At 45.8% G+C, this 20,659-nt stretch overlaps 1 protein-coding gene across 4 annotated transcripts in view; it reads left to right on the top strand.

Moving 5' to 3' along the window:
• The window catches only part of LOC137327362 (NXPE family member 3-like), a 45,864-nt gene that overhangs the window by 11,790 nt on the left and 13,415 nt on the right, over positions 1-20,659 (top strand). Inside the window, exons 2-4 of one of the 4 annotated variants that reach the window (XM_067993080.1) lie at positions 11,549-11,570; positions 14,570-14,737; positions 16,294-17,081. In XM_067993080.1, the coding sequence (XP_067849181.1) occupies positions 14,621-14,737; positions 16,294-17,081 (905 nt within the window). In that variant the 5' untranslated portion in view covers positions 11,549-11,570; positions 14,570-14,620. Of the gene's footprint in view, positions 1-11,435; positions 11,571-13,156; positions 13,244-14,569; positions 14,738-16,293; positions 17,082-20,659 lie in introns of those variants that run through there. The other 3 variants (XM_067993082.1, XM_067993079.1, XM_067993081.1) reach the window with 3 other exon arrangements.

Here is a 20,659-nt window from a genome sequence, read left to right as displayed (position 1 = left end):
GTGGCATGGCCTCTGTCTCAAGTGTCAGATGGTCTTCAAATCCAAAAAGAAGAACCCTCCTTCACTAAACCTCCTGTAAAAGAACCTCCAAGGCGTCCTTAGGTGAAAGCGGCAGACTTCCCTATCACTATCATTACACACATCTGAAAATATCAGCTGCACCTCCACCTTCACCTAGGTGTAGCGTTTTTTGATTCCCTTTGAAGGGCAAACAGTAGCCTTATAAGAGCAGCCAGTTAGCACAATTTTCCAATTCATAGCCAACTAGCCTCCTGCCTTGAAGCCCTGTGCATGTTTTCCATGTGCAGGGAGCCCATTCAAATTAAGGGAGGATCTAAATTGGGATATTGGGCTCGTATTGCTGTATATGCATAACCTTTTTGGAAATCAAATGTCTATCTTAGACTAACCTCATAATGAAAGTTATGTACTCATGGTTGGCTCAAGCTTGTCAGGAAGATTCTAGGTATTTTGATGGATACTGTTATAGTTTTTAGCACGGCTTTCTCTTGAAGCCAGGTCATCTGCTTCATAGGTAATCTGTAAGCCTGCATCAAGGCTTCAAGCTGTGAGGTAGCGAGCAGTCATGAAGATTCCAGGTGAGGTAGCGCCACCCGGAAGTGAAAGGCGAGGTTGGTGCAGTCGCGGTGCAGATGTGTCTCTCCCCACTCTAACTTCTGCCTAGCTTTAAAAGACCTTTTCAACATAGAACCACACCTCTGGGGCAGTGGCTTGTCAACAACCCACGATTGTTTGACACTTCACTTGTTTTCTCCCAGTGTCCACAACGTAACCAAGTTAAGTAGGCAGGTGTTCAAATGACCTCCAGCTAACCTGGAATCGTTCTTGTTGCTATGGTGAATTATCCTCTGCTGTGTGCTCTTTTACAATGTGTCAATTAATAATTGTAAACAATTTTACAACACCAAGTTATAGTCCAGCAATTTTATTTTAAATTCACAAGCTTTCGGAGGCTTCCTCCTTCGTCAGGTGAACGATGTGAAAATGAAAACCTCGAAATGAAATCGCATTTATAATTCACAGAACAATGCTTGGTGAGTGCAGACAGTTTTTTCAACTGCCTGTTGCCAAGGCAATCAGTGTGCAGACAGACAGGTGTTACCTGCCAGGTCTCAGAATATACAAATCACCAAAAAAAAAACAACAAACAAAAAAAACAGAGATAGAGAGGTAGAAACATAGAAAAGACAGCAACTGACCCGTTATATTAAAAACAGATAACATTTGTTCACTGGTGGGGTAACGTGTAGCGTGACATGAACCCAAGATCCCGGTTGAGGCCGTCCTCATGGGTGCGGAACTTGGCAGCCTTCGAGACACACGACAACGCAAAATCGTCGAGCAGAAATTGATAGCCAAGTTCCGCACCCATGAGGACGGCCTCAACCGGGATCTTGGGTTCATGTCACGCTACACGTTACCCCACCAGTGAACAAATGTTATCTGTTTTTAATATAACGGGTCAGTTGCTGTCTTTTCTATGTTTCTACCTCTCTATCTCTGTTTTTTTTTTGTAAACAATTTTACAACACCAAGTTATAGTCCAGCAATTTTATTTTAAATTCACAAGCTTTCGGAGACTTCCTCCTTGTGAATTTAAAATAAAATTGCTGGACTATAACTTGGTGTTGTAAAATTGTTTACAATTGTCAACCCCAGTCCATCACCGGCATCTCCACATCAATTAATAATGCTTTTAACTGTCCTCCCACCTTTTTAGGAGTCCTTTTCCTTCAGACATGCTGAAGCCAATTTAGTTTCAGGCTTTTGTTTATCAGATGAATTTTTATGACAGTCTTCAATCCTTTTTCCTGACCTTTGCATCTGGGGAACTGAAAATTAGCCATTTGATTTCTGATAAGTTTTCTGATGGTGCTTGGCTCTTTAAACTGCTACAGCACATTGTTTCCAGTCTCCAAACGTGAAACATGCCAAATGCCTGGAGCTTGGCTACAGTATGCTAATTAAGCTGACCCCTGAAAATATGGTGTGATCAGCGCTGGTGCAGTCAGAAGTCCTGCCTCACCACACTTCTGGCAGTAGGGTAGCCAACTCTGGTTGGAGGCATTCCTGGAGGCTTGATCATATAATGCGCTGATCACGTGGCGTCTGATTGCGTGATGCAGATGTTATTGCATTTACCTTATAAAGGATGGGTCCCCTGCTGTTGAGTATTTTTGCTCGTGGTTTTGCGCCAGCAGCTGTTGTGCGATAAATTCCAAGAACCAGGAGGCGACCCGTAAAAGGTGAAGAAGGGAAACCGAGGACGGGGAAGAGGGGAAACCAAAAGGTGTAGGAGGGATTCGCAGAGGGGAAACCAGAGGCGGGAGGAAATTTGATTCCACCAGTAACTAATGGAAATTCAGAACCTACACTGGTAACTAATAGTAATACTGGAAGCACATAGATTCCCCTCAGAGCCAATAGTAATACACTAACTCACTGATAGTCTATGTAATTGGTAGTGATAGGTGTAACGCCCCAATACTATACCTGTAACTAGTAGTAATCCTATAACCCGCTGATATTCACCCTGAAATTATAGCTAGAATCTCTCTGCACTGCACAAAGTGCAGTCAGGCTCCTCAGTCAAGGCTATTTTGAATAGATCCAATCTCTCTCCCAGACTCCTTGGTCTCTGGTTTGAACTCATGTTCTGTGTGAAGCTTATAACTCTGAACTGGGAACCTTAGTCAGAGCTGATCTGTTTCTTGGACGTCACATGTCAAAACCACCGGTACAGACCAACCTGAATGAAACCGAGAGATCACACAAAGGACAGTGAGCTTGGTGTTCTCATTGGCCACATCATCCAAAACTCTGCTCAGCACCAACATTTCTAAACCACTCCCTGGGCTCGGACTCAATAAAGGAGAGTTTTCATAGAATGATAGAAATTACAGTACAGGAGGAGGCCAATCAGCCCATGGAGTGTATGCCAGTGCTGACACTCTCTCCTGTAGCCCCATTTCCCCGGGATCCTTTTATATTCCTCCTTTTCAAATAATTATCTCATTCCCCATTCGGCCACCAGTGGAAATGATCTTTCACCCACAGTAAAGTGCCCAGGTTTTACTGACCATTTACTGGCTGCTCCTCTCTCGGTGCTGCACCTGGCTCTGCAGGAAATGCTGGTCCCTATGCCCACCCCATTCCCCAGTCTTCCTCTCACCCCAATCCCCCTGACACACAATCTTCCTCGCTCACTGCCAGCCGAGCACCAATACCCCCATTCCCAGTCCCCTTCTCACTATTGAACATCATCTCTTCATCCCCATCTCCAGTCTCCCTCTCCCCAACCCCTGTTCCCCGGTCTCCCTCGCTCCCCATCCCCCATTCCCCCTCTCTCCCCCCATTGCCTGATCTCATAAGAACATAAGAAATAGGAGCAGGAGTAGGCTAATCGGCCCCTCGAGCCTGCTCCGACATTCAATAAGATCATGGCTGATCTGATCCTAACCTCAAATCTAAATTCATGTCCAATTTCCTGCCCGCTCCCCGTAACCCCTAATTCCCTTTACTTCTAGGAAACTGTCAATTTCTGTTTTAAATTTATTTAATGATGTAGCTTCCACAGCTTCCTGGGGCAGCAAATTCCACAGACCTACTACCCTCTGAGTGAAGAAGTTTCTCCTCATCTCAGTTTTGAAAGAGCAGCCCCTTATTCTAAGATTATGCCCCCGAGTTCTAGTTTCACCTATCCTTGGGAACATCCTTACCGCATCCACCCGATCAAGCCCCTTCACAATCTTATATGTTTCAATAAGATCGCCTCTCATTCTTCTGAACTCCAATGAGTAGAGTCCCAATCTACTCAACCTCTCCTCATATGTCTGCCCCCTCATCCCCGGGATTAACCGAGTGAACCTTCTTTGTACTGCCTCGAGAGCAAGTATGTCTTTTCTTAAGTATGGAGACCAAAACTGCATGCAGTATTCCAGGTGCGGTCTCACCAATACCTTATATAACTGCAGCAATAGCTCCCTGTTTTTATATTCTATCCCCCTAGCAATAAATGCCAACATTCCATTGGCCTTCATGATCACCTGCTGCACCTGAATACTAACCTTTTGATTTTCTTGCACTAGGATCCCCAGATCCCTTTGTACTGCAGTACTTTCCAGTTTCTTGCCATTAAGATAATAACTTGCTCTCTGATTTTTCCTGCCAAAGTGCATAACCTCACATTTTCCAATATCATATTGCATCTGCCAAATCTCCGCCCACTCACCCAGCCTGTCTATATCCCCTTGTAGGTTTTTTATGTCCTCCTCACTCTCTACTTTCCCTCCCATCTTTGCATCATCTGCATACTTTGATATGCTACACTCGGTCCCCTCCTCCAAATCGTTAGTATAGATTGTAAAGAGTTGGGGACCCAGCACCGACCCCTGCGGAACACCACTGACTACTGGTTGCCAGTCCGAGAATGAACCATTTATCCCAACTCTCTGCTTCCTGTTAGATAACCAATCCTCCACCCATGCCAGAATATTACCCTCAATCCAGTGATTCTTTATCTTGAGCAATAATCTTTTATGTGGCACCTTGTCGAATGCCTTCTGGAAGTCTAAATACAGTACGTCCACTGGTTCCCCTTTATCCACCCTGTACGTTATGTCCTCAAAGAACTCAAGCAAATTTGTCAGACATGACTTCCCCTTCATAAAGCCATGCTGACTTTGTCCTATTAAATTATGTTTATCCAAATGTTCTGCTACTGTCTCCTTAATAATAGACTCCAAAATTTTACCCACCACATATGTCAGGCTAACTGGTCTATAATTTCCTTTTTAAATAAGGGTGTTACATTAGCAGTTTTCCAATCTGCCAGGACCTTTGCTGAGTCCAGAGAATTTTGGAAAATTATTACCAAAGCATCCACAATCCCTACTGCCACTTCCCTCAAGACCCTAGGATGTAAGCCATCAGGTCCAGGGGATTTATCCGCCTTGAGTCCCATTAATTTACTGAGTTTCAATTCCTTAGTGATTTTAATCGTATTTAGCTCCTCCCCCCCTAGAGCCCCCTGTTTGTCCAGTGTTGGGATATTCTTCGTGTTCTCTACCGTAAAGACTGAAACAAAATATTTGTTCAGCATTTTTGCCATCTCCATGTTTCCCACCATTAATTTCCCGGTCTCATCCTCTAAGGGACCTACGTTTGCCTTAGCCACCCTTTTTCTTTTTATATAACTGTAGAAACTCTTGCTATCTGTTTTTATATTTTTTGCTAATTTATTTTCATAATCTATCTTCCCTTTCTTAATCATTCCTTTAGTTACTTTTTGCTGTCTTTTGAAGACTTCCCAATCTTCTATCCTCCCACTAAGTTTGGCTACCTCATATGTCCTTGTTTTCAGTCAGATACTATCCTTAATTTCTTTACTTAGCCACGGATGGCTGTCATTTCTTTTACACCCTTTTTTCCTCAGTGGAATATATATTTTTTGAAAGTTGTAAAATAACTCCTTAAATGAACACCACTGCTCATGTACCGTCTTACCCTTTAATCTATTTTTCCAGTCCACTTTAATCAATTCCGCTCTCATACCATCATAGTCTCCTTTATTCAAGCGCAGTACGCTTGTTTGAGAACCAACCTTCTCACCCTCTAATTGGATATGGAATGTAACCATGTTATGGTCACTCATTCCAAGAGGATCCTTAACTAGGACATTATTAATTAATCCAGGCTCATTACACAGGACCAGGTCCAAGGTTGCTTGCCCCCTTGTAGGATCAGTTACATACTGCTCAAGAAATCCATCCCTAATACACTCAATAAACTCTTCCTCAAGGCTGCTCAACCCAATTTGATTTGTCCAGTTAATATGATAGTTAAAATCCCCCATAATTATAGCTGTTCCCTTATTACATGCCCCGACTATTTCCTGATTAATACTTCTTCCAGCAGAATTGCAACTATTAGGAGGCCTATATACTACGCCCACAAGTGTTTTTTGCCCCTTATTATTCCTTATCTCTACCCAAACTGTTTCATTATCCTGATCCTTTGTCCCAATATCATTTCTCTGTGTTACAGTGATTCCTTCCTTTATTAACATAGCCACCCCACCTCCCCTTCCTTCCTGCCTGTCCTTCCTGATTGTTAAATACCCTGGCATATTTAATTCCCAGTCGTTGTCACCCTGCAGCCATGTTTCTGTAATGGCCACAAGATCATACCCATACGTAGTTATTTGTGCCGTGAACTCGTCCATTTTGTTACGAATGCTACATGCATTCAGATGAAAAACTTTCAAATATGTTTTGTGACACTTAGTTCCTGCTTTTTCCTTTTTTAACACTTTACCTTTTACTCCATACCTTCTGTCCCTTCCTGATACGCTCTCCTCTGTCTCCCTGCTCAGGTTCCCAACCCCCTGCCACAGCTTTGATGCTGGGTTAATCGCCTTATGCCTTCTAGTTTTTATTTTATCTGTCGTGCCTAAAGTACCTAAAGTACACTTTCTTTCCGCTGCTCTACACTTTTCCCTTTCACTTGTTCTTGAACAACTGTTTGTACTATTTGTATTGTAGATTTCCCCTGGGTCTTCCCCTCTCTTGCTGCTCTCAACTTTATTCCCTTCTGACTCCCCGCTCAGGTTCCCATCTCCCTGCCACTCTAGTTTAAACCTTCCCCAACAGCACTAGCAAATACCCCAGCGAGGACATTGGTCCCGGTCCTGCTCGGGTGTAACCTGTCACGCTTGTACAGGTCCCACCTTCCCCAGAACCGGTCCCAATGTCCCAGGAATCTAAATCCCTCCCTCCTACACCATCCCTGCAGCCACGCATTCATCCTGTCTATTCTCCTGTTCCTATACTCACTAGCACGTGGCACCGATAGTAATCCTGAGATCACTACCTTTGAAGTCCTGCTTTTTAATTTATCTCCTAACTCCTTAAATTCACCTTGCAGGACCCCATCCCTTTTCTCACCTATGTCGTTGGTACCAATATGGACCACGACTACTGGCTGTTCACTCTCCCCTTCCAGAATGCCCTGCAGCCGCTCCATTACATCCTTGACCCTAGCACCAGGGAGGCAACATACCATCCTGGAGTCACGTTTGCGGCCGCAGAAACGCCTATCTGTTCCCCTTACAATTGAATCCCCTATCACTATAGCCCTGCCACTCTTCTTCCTCCCCTCCTGTGCAGCAGAGCCACCCGTGGTGCCCTGAACCTGGCTCTTGCTGCTTTCCCCTGATAAGCCATCTCCCCCAGCAGTATCTAAAGCAGAATATCTGTTTGAGAGGGAGATGGCCCCAGGGGACTCCTGCTCTACCTGCCTAGTCCTTTTACTCTGCCTGGCGGTCACCCATTTCCTTTCTGCCTGCGTAATCTTTACCTGCAGTGTGACCACCTCACTGAACGTGCTATCCACGATAGTCTCAGCATCGCGGATGCTCCACAGTGAATCCACCCGCAGCTCCAGCTCCGAAAGACGGTTAGCCATTGTCTGCAGCTGGACACACTTCCTGCACACATGGTCACCAGGGACACTGGTAGTGTCGATGACTTCCCACATAGTGCAGGAGGAGCATATCACGGGTGCAAGCTGTGCTGCCATGACTTGCCTTCGACTCTCAGACTCTCCTCCTGCTCCAGGTCTCTCCTTTTATACTCTGCTCACCTCTCGGACTCTCCTGCCTCACCTATGACGTCGCACAGTAGTTGTCTCTTTTTGCAGGTCTGCTGCTGTTTTTATTCCACAATCTCAGTCTTCTACTCTCAGGTCCGCTGCCGCACTGGGGAAAAAGTTAGGAAAAGCAAGGCAAAGCAGCACCTCCTTCCCCCACTTCACCGAACTCCCACACGTACCAAACTCTCAGCAGTTCACACTGTGTTGTCCACACACCGTGCTGTTCGCACGTGCTGTTCCATCTATCCCCAAGCCCCCGTTCCTGTGTCCTTCTCTCCCCATCCCCAATCCCGTCTTCCTCTCTCCCCATCCCCAGTCTACCTATCTTCCCATCTCCTATTCCCCATCGCCCAGTCTCCCTATTTCCCCGAGCCCCATTCCACCGTCACCCCATCGCCTATTCCACAGCATCCCTCTCTCCCCATTCCCCACTCTCCCCCTCATTCCCCAGTCTACCTCTCTCCCCATTCCCCAGTCTTCCTTGCTCACCGCCAGCCCCTCTTACTATCTACTTTTCTCCCCAGTCCCTATTCCCCAATCTCCCTGTCTCCCCCCCCCAACTCACTTTCCCCATCCCTTGACCCAAGTTTCCCTATCCCCCCGTCTCCCTCTCTCGCACATACCAACCCCAGGCTCCCTCACTCTCCACCCGAGCCCCCATTCCCCCCATCTTCCTCTCCGAGCCCCCATTCCCACTCTCTCCCCCCCAGAACATCCATTCCCAAGTCTCCCTCTCCCTTATGCCGTCTCCCTCTGTCCCCCCCAGAGCCCCCAATATCCCTCTCTCCCCAAGCCACCATTCCCCATTGTCCCCATCCCCGACCCCCATTCCCCAGTCTTCCTCTTTCCTCGTCCCTTAATCCCCAATACATATCTCTCCCAACCCCTATTCCCCAGTCTCCTTCTCTCCCCATCAGTCTTCTTCTCCCAATCCCCCAGTCTCCCTCTCTCCCCATCCCTCCAGGCTCCCTCTCTCCCCATCCCCCCAGGCTCCCTCTCTCCCCATCCCCCCAGGCTCCCTCTATCCCCATCCCCCCGGTCACCCTCTCTCCCCATCCCCCCGGTCTCCCTCTCTCCCCATCCCCCCGGTCACCCTCTCTCCCCATCCCCCCGGTCTCCCTCTCTCCCCATCCCCCCAGTCACCCTCTCTCCCCATCCCCCCAGTCACCCTCTCTCCCCATCCCCCCAGTCACCCTCTCTCCCCATCGCCCCAGTCACCCTCTCTCCCCATCCCCCCAGTCACCCTCTCTCCCCATCCCCCCAGTCACCCTGTCTCCCCATCCGCCCAGACTGCCTCTCTCCCCATCCCCCCGGTCACCCTCTCTCCCCATCCCCCCGGTCACCCTCTCTCCCCATCCCCCCAGACTCCCTCTCTCCCTATTCCCCCAGACTCCTTCTCTCCCCATCCGCCCAGACTCCCTCTCTCCCTATCCCCCCAGACTCCCTCTCTCCCTTTCCCCCCATCTCCCTTTCTTCCATTCCCCCAGTCTCCCTCTCTCCCCATCCCCCTGGTCACCCTCTCTCCCCATCCCCCCTCTCTCCATTTCCCCCCCATCTCTCTTTCTTCCATTCCCCCCAGCCTCCCTCTCGCCCCATCCTCCCCCAGCCTCCCTTTCGCCCCATCCTCCCCCAGCCTCCCTTTCGCCCCATCCTCCCCCAGCCTCCCTCTCGCCCCATCCTCCCTCTCTCCCCATCCCCCCAGTCTCCCTCTCGCCCCATCGCCCCCAGTCTCCCTCTCGCCCCATCGCCCCCAGCCTCCCTCTCGCCCCATCCCCCCCAGCCTCCCTCTCTCCCCATCCTCCCCCAGCCTCCCTCTTGCCCCATCCTCCCCAGCCTCCCTCTCTCCCCATGCCCCCCAGCCTCCCTCTCTCCCCATGCCCCCCAGCCTCCCTCTCTCCCCATACCCCCAGCCTCCCTCTCTCCCCATCCCCCCAGCCTCCCTCTCTCCCCATTTTTTTAATGGTGATTTTCAAATAAAATTGTTGGACTATAACCCGGTGTTGTAAGATTCCTTACATTTGTCAACCCCAGTCCATCACCGGCATCTCCACATCACATTCATTATTACCTACTGAACAATTTATCCACAGTTATTGACAATTACTACTACATTTCAACTTTCGGCACAGGGTCTTAACTCTCTGCTCACAGTCTAAACTTTCTGCTCAGGGCTCTTTTGTACAAGGTCTTAACTTTCTGCGCAGGATTTTAATTTCAAAGTCATATAGGGAAAATATTTTGTTAAATATTAGACAATTTATTACGGTTCAATTTTCTATACAAGATATTAACTTTCTGCACAGGGTTTGACTTTCTGTAGGGGGCGCCGACTCCCCACATAGGGTCTTGGCTTACTGCACAGGGTAGTCTCCCCCCATCCCCAAAGCCCCCGCCGCCCCTGATTCTTAAGCTCCTCGTTCTCTGCTCTCTGCTCGGTGGGCTGGTGACGAGCGGGGTGGGAGCGCGCTGCTGGGGCAGGAAATTTAAAGTGCGATGATCTCCCGGGTGTGTAGAGGCAGCACCCGGAAGATCAATTCCTGATTCCGAGAGGACTGCCAACTCTATCTGTGTTGGGGAAAACTCAGGCTCTAACACCCCATACTCCAATACAAAGATGTGAAGAGAAGGAATTGTTTTCCCCATATGACAAATGCTCGATCAACTGCCCACACACCAGTAAGTCCCTGACAGCACTATTTGGACTATGTTAAAGGGACTTAATTTATGTAGATAGACTGGAGAAGCTGGGGTTGTTCTCCTTGGAACAGAGAAGGTTGAGAGGAGATTTGATAGAGGTATTCAAAATCATGAAGGGTCTAGACAGTATAGATAGAGAGAAACTGTTCCCATTGGCGGAAGGACCAGAGGACATAGATTTAAGGTGATTGGCAAAAGAACCAAAGGTGACATCGGGAAAAACTTTTTTTACACAGCGAGTGGTTAGAATGCACTGCCCGAGGGGGTGGTGGAGGCAGATTCAATCATGGCCTTCAAAAGGGAACTGGATAAGTACTTGAAATGAAAAAATGTGCAGGGCTACAGGGATAGGGTGGGGAAGTGGGACTAGCTGGATTGCTTGTGCATAGAGCTGACGTGGACTCAATGGGCCGAATGGCCTCCTTCTGTACTGTAACCTTTCTATGATTCTGTGTTTGTTGAATAAATAAACTTTGCTGTAAGTTCTACCTTAAGTCCCGACGTGCCTCCAATTTATTGGCTGACACTGGTGTCAATAGACACGTCGCACAAACAGAACGTTGAACCGTATGTTTATAAGGCTTCAATTTGAAAGTGTCAAGTTATAGGTCACAGTGGTTTTCCTGTTTTTAAATAACCCATCTTACTGTTTGCTGTTTGAGTCACTTCAGTCAGAAACGTTGTGTGACGTTTAATTTGATGAGATACATTGTAATTTAACAGATACCAAAGGGATAGAGAAAAAAAAATTCCAATCAGTCAAGTCCAAGTGCATACACTAGGTCTGACGCACCAATTTATCGCAGGCACTATCCCATTTAAAATAAACATTTATATCTGCACATACCCCGCAATGTAGTTCAAGTGCATTGAGTGCTCGTGCGTGAACTTTGCGCTCACAAATTCGAACCCAGAATGACCTAAAATGTTGGTTAGTTAGTTAAATCTGCTCTGGGATACACTGTATAAACACACATTATGATGAGTAGTTTCTGCCTGCGGATCTCTGACCCTGAAGTAGTTAGTTTGCACTGTTTAAAAAGGTAATGGGGCGTGGTTATTGCAGCTCTCTCTCCCTACTTGTCGGATTTCGCTGTTACTCATTGCAAAACTTTTTTTTTTGTTGCCAATTTTCTTCCTCGGACTTCTTTTCTCCCATCCAAACATTGGCCAATGCAAGGGGGAAGAATCGTTGATTTAAAGTAAGTACTTTTTTCCTCCCCTCCCATTTCTAACGGGTCAGATGTCTGGTTTCTTATTTTCTCGTGGGTGGTCAACTGTACCTCTGCTCTCGGTGAACCAGGAAGGCAGAAAGAGATACAGATGTACAAAAATAGGTTAAACAGGAATTAGGTCTGAAGGGGAGTCCTCCACATGATGAATTTGCCATGAGATAGCTGGCGTTTCTCACATTCCCCCGTCCCGTGGCCTCTCTAACTGAAATTGATAATTTAGTGCCATGCTGATCCTCGAGTGCAAAAAACAACAAAAATCAGTCGTTTAAAATAAAACAGCACGTAGTTTGGGGGCAGACATTTTTGAATTAATGTCAGTGCTGGTGAGGCAGGAGCACCTGCATCAAGCAGGAACAAAACTCTTAGGTTGGCTGATAACGTACAACATTTTGGATTGATCTACACATGCAAAATATTTTAAGAGAGGTAAATGCACTCACAAAAAAAAGTTTACATTTTTAGATTAAGTGGTGGAGCGAATTATGAAAGAAATCTCGTGGTCAATTTGGGGGGAGGAGACTAAATAAATCGGTGATAAGAACGGCAATCTTACCCAGTTGTGATTGTATACAATTTTAAAATCTTACCAAAGTTAAAAAGTTTCATTGTTTAAACTATGAAAAGGGAGAACAGACTTTCATTACACAGTACAATTAGGAAGGTAAAACTGTATATAAGTTTCGAACTGCGTATCAAGTGGAGGCACTTCACAAACTAACGAATAAAGAAGACGGGGTGGTTGCAGAAACATAACTCTTGGCAGTTTCATCCTTTGGCAATTTCTAAAACCCAGGCTGGTCAGGCCGATCAAGAAAACGGCCGAGTGGCATCCCTAATAATATTAGGAGCGCCTTCTGCCTCTGTTACATGTTGAAGCGGTAACTGTTCCTTGGATCCATTGTGCTGAGATCAAAAAAAAAAGTTTTGAAGTTTTAAGACTAGGTTTTTTTTTTGTCCCGCCGTGATATTCACTTTCGCGATCAGCGTGGAACTATCGTTAGGTCCGAGAATGAGATCTACCTTAATTGAGCTCCACTTCCACCCAGTTGCTAAATTGCTGGGAATCGTGTGTGAAAAAGCTAACCCCTGACCGCAGCAATCAAACACTTCTAGGATTGGGGGGGGGGGGTCAGTGAAAGTGAGACTTGGCGTTTTTAAGTGACAAAGATTGACGCTTCCAAGGTGAACTTTAACCGATCATTTATAGTTGTATAATTATCTTTCTGGCGTGTTTCTAACGCAGTGCGTTACAGCTGGACCTTCTCCGGGAAGTTTTGGAGATCTGGATTGAAATTACAAGATTTGAATAATAGTATCAAATTTTGCCAGAGCTGTTCCTGAATTTCAAGCTCATTGTTACTTCTGGGATGGGGTTGCCAACACTGGTTGGACGTATTCCTGGAAGTTTCATCACCTGACCCCTCCCTCCAACTGCCCCACCAGCTAAACACCCATTTTTTAAAATCCTTCTCCAATATTTTTATAACTAATATACAAAAATGAAAAATACACACTTTTTTAATGTCCCTATGATTTTTCTCCTGCTTTGCAGGCAGCATTGTCCTGGAGATGAATCCTTAATTCCTGGAGATTCCAGGGCAGTCCAGTAGGTTTTGACAACCCTATTCTGGGTGAGATCAGTGAGTATTTGTTTTAGTTCAGACTAAATGTTGCTAGAGCAATTACAATTTCTTTTGACCAGATAGGCTTGACTACAGAAGTCATTGTTTTAAAAAGCTGAATGTTAGCTGCAGGCTATTTTGTTTTCCATAAAACTGGCATTTACACAACTAGTTTCGAGTCAGTGCTAAGCCCTGGAACCAGATTTTTTATTCGTTTATGCGATGTGGGCGTCACTGGCAAGACCAGCATTTATTGCCCATCCCTAATTGCCCTTGAGAAGGTGGTGGTGAGCCGCCTTCTTGAACCGCTGCAGTCCGTGTGGTGAAGGTTCTCCCACAGTGCTGTTAGGTAGGGAGTGCCAGGACTTTGACCCAGCGACAATGAAGGAATGGTGATATATTTCCATGTCGGGATGGTGTGTGACTTGGAGGGGAACGTGCAGGTGGTGGTGTTCCCATGTGCCTGCTGCCCTTGTCCATTTTGGCTGTATTCTACTGTAATTGTTGCTTTGTAAATACACTCCTACAGCGCTTGAAAAGTATAACCATGAAATGAACTTGTTTATGGAGATTAATGTTGAATTAAGACATAATGAAACTGGGATTACTCAAAATGGCTTCCAATCTGTTTGGCAGGGACTTCATTTGGCACTTTCTCCAAAATGGCAAAACACAGGTTTCTTGAATTTATCAATGATGCAACTATTAATGCTTCTCAAAACAATTTAATTACATGGAATTACATAGAATTTACAGCACAGAAACAGGCCTTTCAGCCCAACTGGTCTGTGCTGGTGTTTATGCTCCACATGAGCCTCTTCCCTCCCTCTAAGCCTATCAGCATAACCTTCTATTCCTTTCTCCCTCGTGTTCTTATCTAGCTGTCTCATATTTCTTCCTAGGTTTGCCTATAACAGATTCATTGCTGCTTGAATGTTTGATAATGTGTTGCTGTACAAGTAAGATGAGAAATTGTGTGAACTATGATGACAAAAATGTTCTAGAACCAGGGGGCAAATTCGCAGGATAAGGGGTCAGCTGTTTAAGCCTGAGATGAGAAGGAATTTCTTCACACAGAGGGTTGTGAATCTTTGGAATTCTCTACCCCAGAGGGTTGTGGATGCTGAGTTGTTCAATATGTTCAAGATTGAGATAGATAGATTTTTGGACTCTAGGGGAATCAAGGGATATGGTATCCGGCAGGAAAGTGGAGTTGAGTTGAAGATCAGCCATGATCTTATTGAATGGCGGAGCAGGCTCGAGGGGCCGTATGGCCTACTCCTGCTCCTATTTCTTATGTTCTTTTTTTGTAGTAATTAATTTTCTTTTGTACTATTTTTGAAGATTTAAGAAGCAGGAAGTGCTGATCATACTGGTGCACTGTGAGCTCCAAGTATGGATGAACGACCCACAAAAGAACCATCCCATTCCTGCTCCATATCCTTGTTCCTTTTCATGCTGTTGATGCTGATGACATTGCTGATGATGATTCTAAACATTCAAAACATAAAGGTGTGTAGAATAATAAAAAAACATGTTCATGGTAAGCCAATGTCAAACAAGGTTTGAAGTAGCAGTGTATCAAAATGTGATGTGTGTGTGTATGCTGACTGTGGGCTATAAATAGAAAGCAACATGATGTTTGAGGTTTTTAAAAATTTATTTTTCTCACCAACTTTTTCCTCTCAATATCTCCCTGTTTTTCCTCTCCTGATGCCATTGACTCTCATGCAGCATTTTAGCCCCACTGGCTGCTTTTGTCCTCAAGTACCTCATCCAAATAGCTATTGTTCATGTTTGAACCTTGACAGTAAGTGTTAGCAAGCTATTCAACCAAAGTCAAGACCATGCCTGTCCGTACCTGATGTGCATACAAGAGCACTTCCAGCAAGACTTGCTGGATAGCGATCAGGATGGGACACTCGGGCTGATTATTTTCCTTTCATAACCCACAGATGCTGAGACCAATTGCAGCATTCTTGCTGCTGCCCAGCTGAGATCAGCTAATTCAGCACTAACCAGAAATTGAACTTGGCTTCTTCCTGGTCTGCATTGTTTAGAGATATTGGGGAAGAAATTTTGTGGCAGCTTCATGCCTGCAGAAGTGCAGAGGGGAGGACCTTCTGCCTGCTGACTTGTCACTGATCTCATCCTAAATCCAGGGGATAGGATCATTTACATAAATGCGGGAGGCACCTGAACCCATAGTGGCACAGCAGAGATACCTGTCCCGTGCACAGAGCAGATCTCGGAGCAGCACCCTACCGCTACGAGAGGGGGAGCCGGAGGTCCAGATTGGGCTGAAGACAAAGGGGTCAGGAATTGTTTTTAAATTTCGAGGGGCCCTTTTAGAAATGGCAGTTGATACTTCTTGCATCAATTGCGAATTATCTTTGCAACAACAGGCCCCTGTTTTTAGGCTACAAGAGGATTGTTGCCTGCTCTCGGCAGATATAGGTCACTGGTTGCACTGGGCCTATCGGGATCCTTTGGTCAGAATTCCCAGGGAAGTCCTGGAGCCGCCCCCAAAGTGCTAGAGCAATGTAATAGGGACATCGACGTTGCCAGGGAAACCCGCAGCCAACGAGCGGAAGGCCCAGAGAAGGGCTGAAAAGGCGAGGTGTTTTTTTCAGGTTTCCTTGTAGGCCGGGAGGAGCAGGAATACTCCTCTGGACCCCTCGAGGAACTTTGGGACTCCCCTGACCCAAGAATCTCCTCCTATCACCTGACCGTGATTGTCTCTGTTTCCCCCCATCTCCATCCACTTACCAGGAATCGTACACATGGGTCTCTGGCAGTGGCCTCCTGCCACACTCACCTTGCTCCTGTGCGACTGCCTCGTGTCACTGATGCCGGGTTCGGGTGGGAGATGGGCATGGTGTACTTAAATGAAGCCTGGGAGTTTATATGTCCCTACCCTCATGTCTGAGTGCTGGTCTCGCCTCCTTCCACCCCTACATGACGCTTGCCTGTTTCTTTCTTGGCTGGAAGTGGGTGTGTTTTGGAAAGTGGCCTGTAGGAATTGAAGTAAAAGTATATTTATTTTAAAAAGTTGTTCCTTTCCACAGGATGATAAACATCCAGTCTCTGGATTAGAGGCAAATTGGAAGCCTTACCCAGCTATGAAGTTTTATCGCATAATGGAACAAATAAAGGAGAATAGTGGGGCTTTTTGGACAGACAAATTGTTGCAGTGTGGTTACCAGAATCGGACCTTCACCCCTGAAGAGAGGTCAGAGGGGACATTCCTTATGAAAATGATTGAATGGCCAAAACCACCCAACCCTGTTGTGCCCTTTCTGAAAAGCAGCGACCCATCACATGTTCACTTTGTAATTTTAAATTCTGCAAAAACTTTCTATGTTGGAGATCAATTACAAGTGATGCTGCGTATGTTTGATTTTGAAGGACACCCAAAGCAATATGGGGGTGACTATCTCCAAGGTCGGATCCACACTCCAGCTTTAAAAGCAGGTTCAGCAGGAACTGTCATAGATAACCAAAATGGATTTTACTATATCAATTTTAATTTATCTTGGCCAGGGAAAGTTGAAGTGTCTGTTTCCTTGGTTCATCCCAGTGAAGGGATCCAAGCACTTGAAAGGCTACGTGAGGATTGGCCAGATCGGGTGTATTTTAAAAGTACCTTCAAATTAGGGGGTATTTCAGAGACCACTGTGTGTAATCTTTGTTTGCCTCAAACGAAACCGCTCTGTAACTTTACTGATGTCAGGACTGGGGAGCCCTGGTTCTGTTACAAACCAAAGACCCTCCCCTGCTCCGCTCGTATCAACCATGAGATGGGAGGTTATGAGCAGAAGCTCTTAATTGGAGAAGAAGGTCGTTATTTCCAAAGGTACATCACTTAACATTCTCATTTATATTTTGGTTTTCTTCTTTCTTCCCATCCTCGATCTCAGATTATGATATGAGACAAGGGTAAATTCACCAACCCCATGTTCCAGTGCACCAGAAAGGATGATGGGTCAGAAATTCAGCACTACAGTATTGTGGCCTTATCTCTGACCCAAACTCCTTTTGAGCATGGCCCCCTGCTGAGAGCGTGGGATTGATGAATTCACTTTATAGAACTGGACCCGTCATTGCAGGAATGTCAGTTTAAAAACTTGAACGTGGAAAACCTCCGGGCACTTTTCATATCATTAAGTTGGAGACAAGTAGCTGCTGAGTGGGAGGCAAGTGGCTGTTGATTTAGAAATTATACAGTGAGGGAGGAAAATTCAAAGGGCAAGTAATCCTGAGCCTCCCTCGTACACTTTTAAGAGCTGTCTGAAGGGCAACATTAACAGATGCCTTATAATTGGTCATCTTCCTGCTTCCCAGACAGGGAATGGTATGTGGTAGAAAAGGAGAGAGCTGAAACTCAAGAAAATCATGTGACTTAATGGGGTAGTTTTTTTGTTCCTTGCCCATGGTGAGGTACCTGACTCGCACTGCCCACAATTTTCCAACTGTTTATATTAGTCTATCCTTAAAACTCATGAGCGATAACTTAACTTTGTATCGAAAAAAAGCCTTCGGTTAAGTCATTTTCTCACACCAATTTCTCTTCTCTCCTGCTCTCCTGAAGTTGTTGACTCTTTGCTGGGATATGGCCCTATATGTGCCGATCACCCACTAGTACAGTCCATAAGTGGCCCTTGATCATGTCTGAGCCTTAACATCCAAATCTGTCTTTATGCAGCTTCCACATATGTGCACTTCCAGCAAGAGTCACTAGGTAGTGATCAGGACCAAGAATCCTGACTGACTCTAACTTATCTAGCCCAAGAGTGCTGAGGCTAGTCCTAGCACCATTACCACCACTCCAGCTAACACAACACACACTGTGGATTGAATCTGGGACTTGGTCTATATGGCTCAGCTACTCACAGGGCCATCAGAGCTTTTTTTTAAGCTGAGGAGGCAGCTAAATTGTCTTCATATAATAATGTCAACAATCAGATATTTTGGCATTCTTAAGAATTGTAAAAAAAAAATTCCTTTGATACTATTTAGAAAATATGTGACAATATTCTGTGTCACTTCAACATTAAGTGTGGTTATTTTACAATTTTCTCTCCCTCCTCTCCTGGAATGGTAACTCGTGCTGGGAAGCAGTTGCAAAATTATTGTCAGTATCCTGGTACCTCGCCCAAGGACCCATCCTTAACGTGTCAGCCTAGACACTGAGTATCAACAGGCTATTCAATCTTAGGAAACATTCGAGCTGATTAAATTCTTAAACTCATCCAATTTGCACACTTTCCTCCGCTGGCCATTGGATAGTAATCAGGAGCTGGAACCTTGGCTTCCCTTAATTGTAATGTACCACCAGGTCTCTCAAACAAGTCAAAGATTGAAATAAACTTAGAGGGTCTTCAGAAACAAGAGGAGATGGAGTTTAACAGAACAAATGACACAGATTGTCTAAATAACACTCAAGTCCTTACCAACCATTGTAACAACGAGAAGCTCCAGGCAAGAGTCAATGCTTTAGACAGACAATGCAACGTGGAATTAGCACTCATCAGAGGTGTGGACTGCTGGTCCATCCTGCACTTGGACTTTAAAATGATTCCCTGTGCCTGGACTCGGCTCATTTTAATCCTCACAGCCACCGTTTCCTGACTACTGTCAGTTCCCAGACTCCACCTTGAGTGCTGCCAACCCCTTAAATCTCCATCAGTGCTGCCAGACCTCAGAACTCCTTCCAAATACTGCCAGCTCCCAGCCTGCCCTGTTTACTGTCAGACCCCAGATCTCCCCATGTCAAGCACAAGACTTACCCTCCCGCCCCCCCCCCCCCGCCTTTCCCTATTGCCAGAATCCAGATTGTCCCATGTTACTAGACCTCAACCTCCATACTGCAGAACCTCCCAGGGTTTACCACCTCCACCCCAAACACTCTCAGACTTTTATCGAAAGCTATCTCAGCACCCCACTGTTTCCATGCCGCAGACAATCTGTTCTGCACCCAAATCCCCTGCTGCCTCCACCCACCCTATACCAGACATAAACCATAACCTCCAACTTCTACACTCCTCCTTGCTTCAGCCCAGAGCCCCAAGACCCCAGTTTTGCTTTCACCAGCACATATTGCACCACTCCAGACAGCCTATCCTGATACCCATCTCCATTCTGGAACATGTTGGCTACCATCTTGTGTAACATGGGGTTTTGTCAAAGGTAAGACATAGCAATCTAATACATCAGCAAAGCAACATGCATGAGAGCCATTTAGAGATTTTTCTTTTAAACATACAGAACAATTTTCTACACTACTTACAAGTATTGTCTCAATGTAATCATATAAAGTCTGGTGAAAAAGACTAGAGGGAAGTACAGACTTACTGGAATGGTGATAGAAAAAGGATATCCTCAGGATCATAGAAAGGTTACAGCACAGAAGGAGGCCATTCGGCCTATCGAGTCCGTGCCGGCTCTATGCAAGAGCAATCCAGTTAGTCCCATTCCCCCGCCCTATTCCCGTAGCCATGCAGATTTTTTCCTTTCAAGAACTTATCCAGTTCCCTTTTGAAAGCCACAAATGAATCTGCCTCCACCACCCCCTCTGGCCGTGCATTCCAGATCCTAACCATTCACTGTGTTAAAAAAAAGTTTTTCCTCATTTCACCTTTGGTTCTTTTGCCAATCACCTTAAATCTATGCCCTCTGGTTCTTGACCCTTCTGCCAATGGGAACAGTTTCTCTCTATCTACCCTGTCTAGACCCTTCATGATTTTGAATACCTCTATCAAATCTCCCCTCAATCTTCTCTGTTCCAAGGAGAACAACCCCAGCTTCTCCAGTCTATTCACGTAACTAAAGCCCCTCATCCTTGGAATCATTCTAGTAAATCTATTCAGCACCCTCTCTAAGGCCTTCATATCTTTCCTAAGGTGCGATGCCCAGAACTGGACACAATACTCCAGTTGTGGCCGAACCAGTGTTTTATAAAGGTTCATCATGACTTTGTTGCTTTTGCACGCTATGCCTCTATTTATAAAGTCCAGAATCCCGTTTGCTTTTTTAACCGCTTTCTCAACCTGCCCTGCCATCTTCAACGATTTGCGTACGTATACCCCCAGATCTCTCTGTTCCTGCCCCTTTTAGAAATGTGCCCTTTAGTTTATATTGCCTCTCCTCATTCATCCTACTGAAATGTATCACTTCGCATTTTTCTGCGTTAAATTTCATTTGCCACGTGTCCGCCCATTCCACCAGCCTGTCTGTGTCCTCTTGAAGTCTATCACTATCCTCCTCACTGTTCACTACACTTCTGAGTTTTGTGTCATTTGCAAATTTTGAAATTGTGCCTTGTACAACCAAGTCCAAGTCATTAATATATGTCAAGAAAAGCAGTGGTCCTAGTACCGACCCCTGGGGAACACCTCTGTGCACCTTCCTCCAGTCCGCAAAACAACCGTTCAC

Source organism: Heptranchias perlo, chromosome 11 (assembly GCF_035084215.1).
Source record: "Heptranchias perlo isolate sHepPer1 chromosome 11, sHepPer1.hap1, whole genome shotgun sequence".
Lineage (NCBI taxonomy): Eukaryota > Metazoa > Chordata > Chondrichthyes > Hexanchiformes > Hexanchidae > Heptranchias > Heptranchias perlo.
This window is presented reverse-complemented; position numbering and strand designations above follow the sequence as displayed.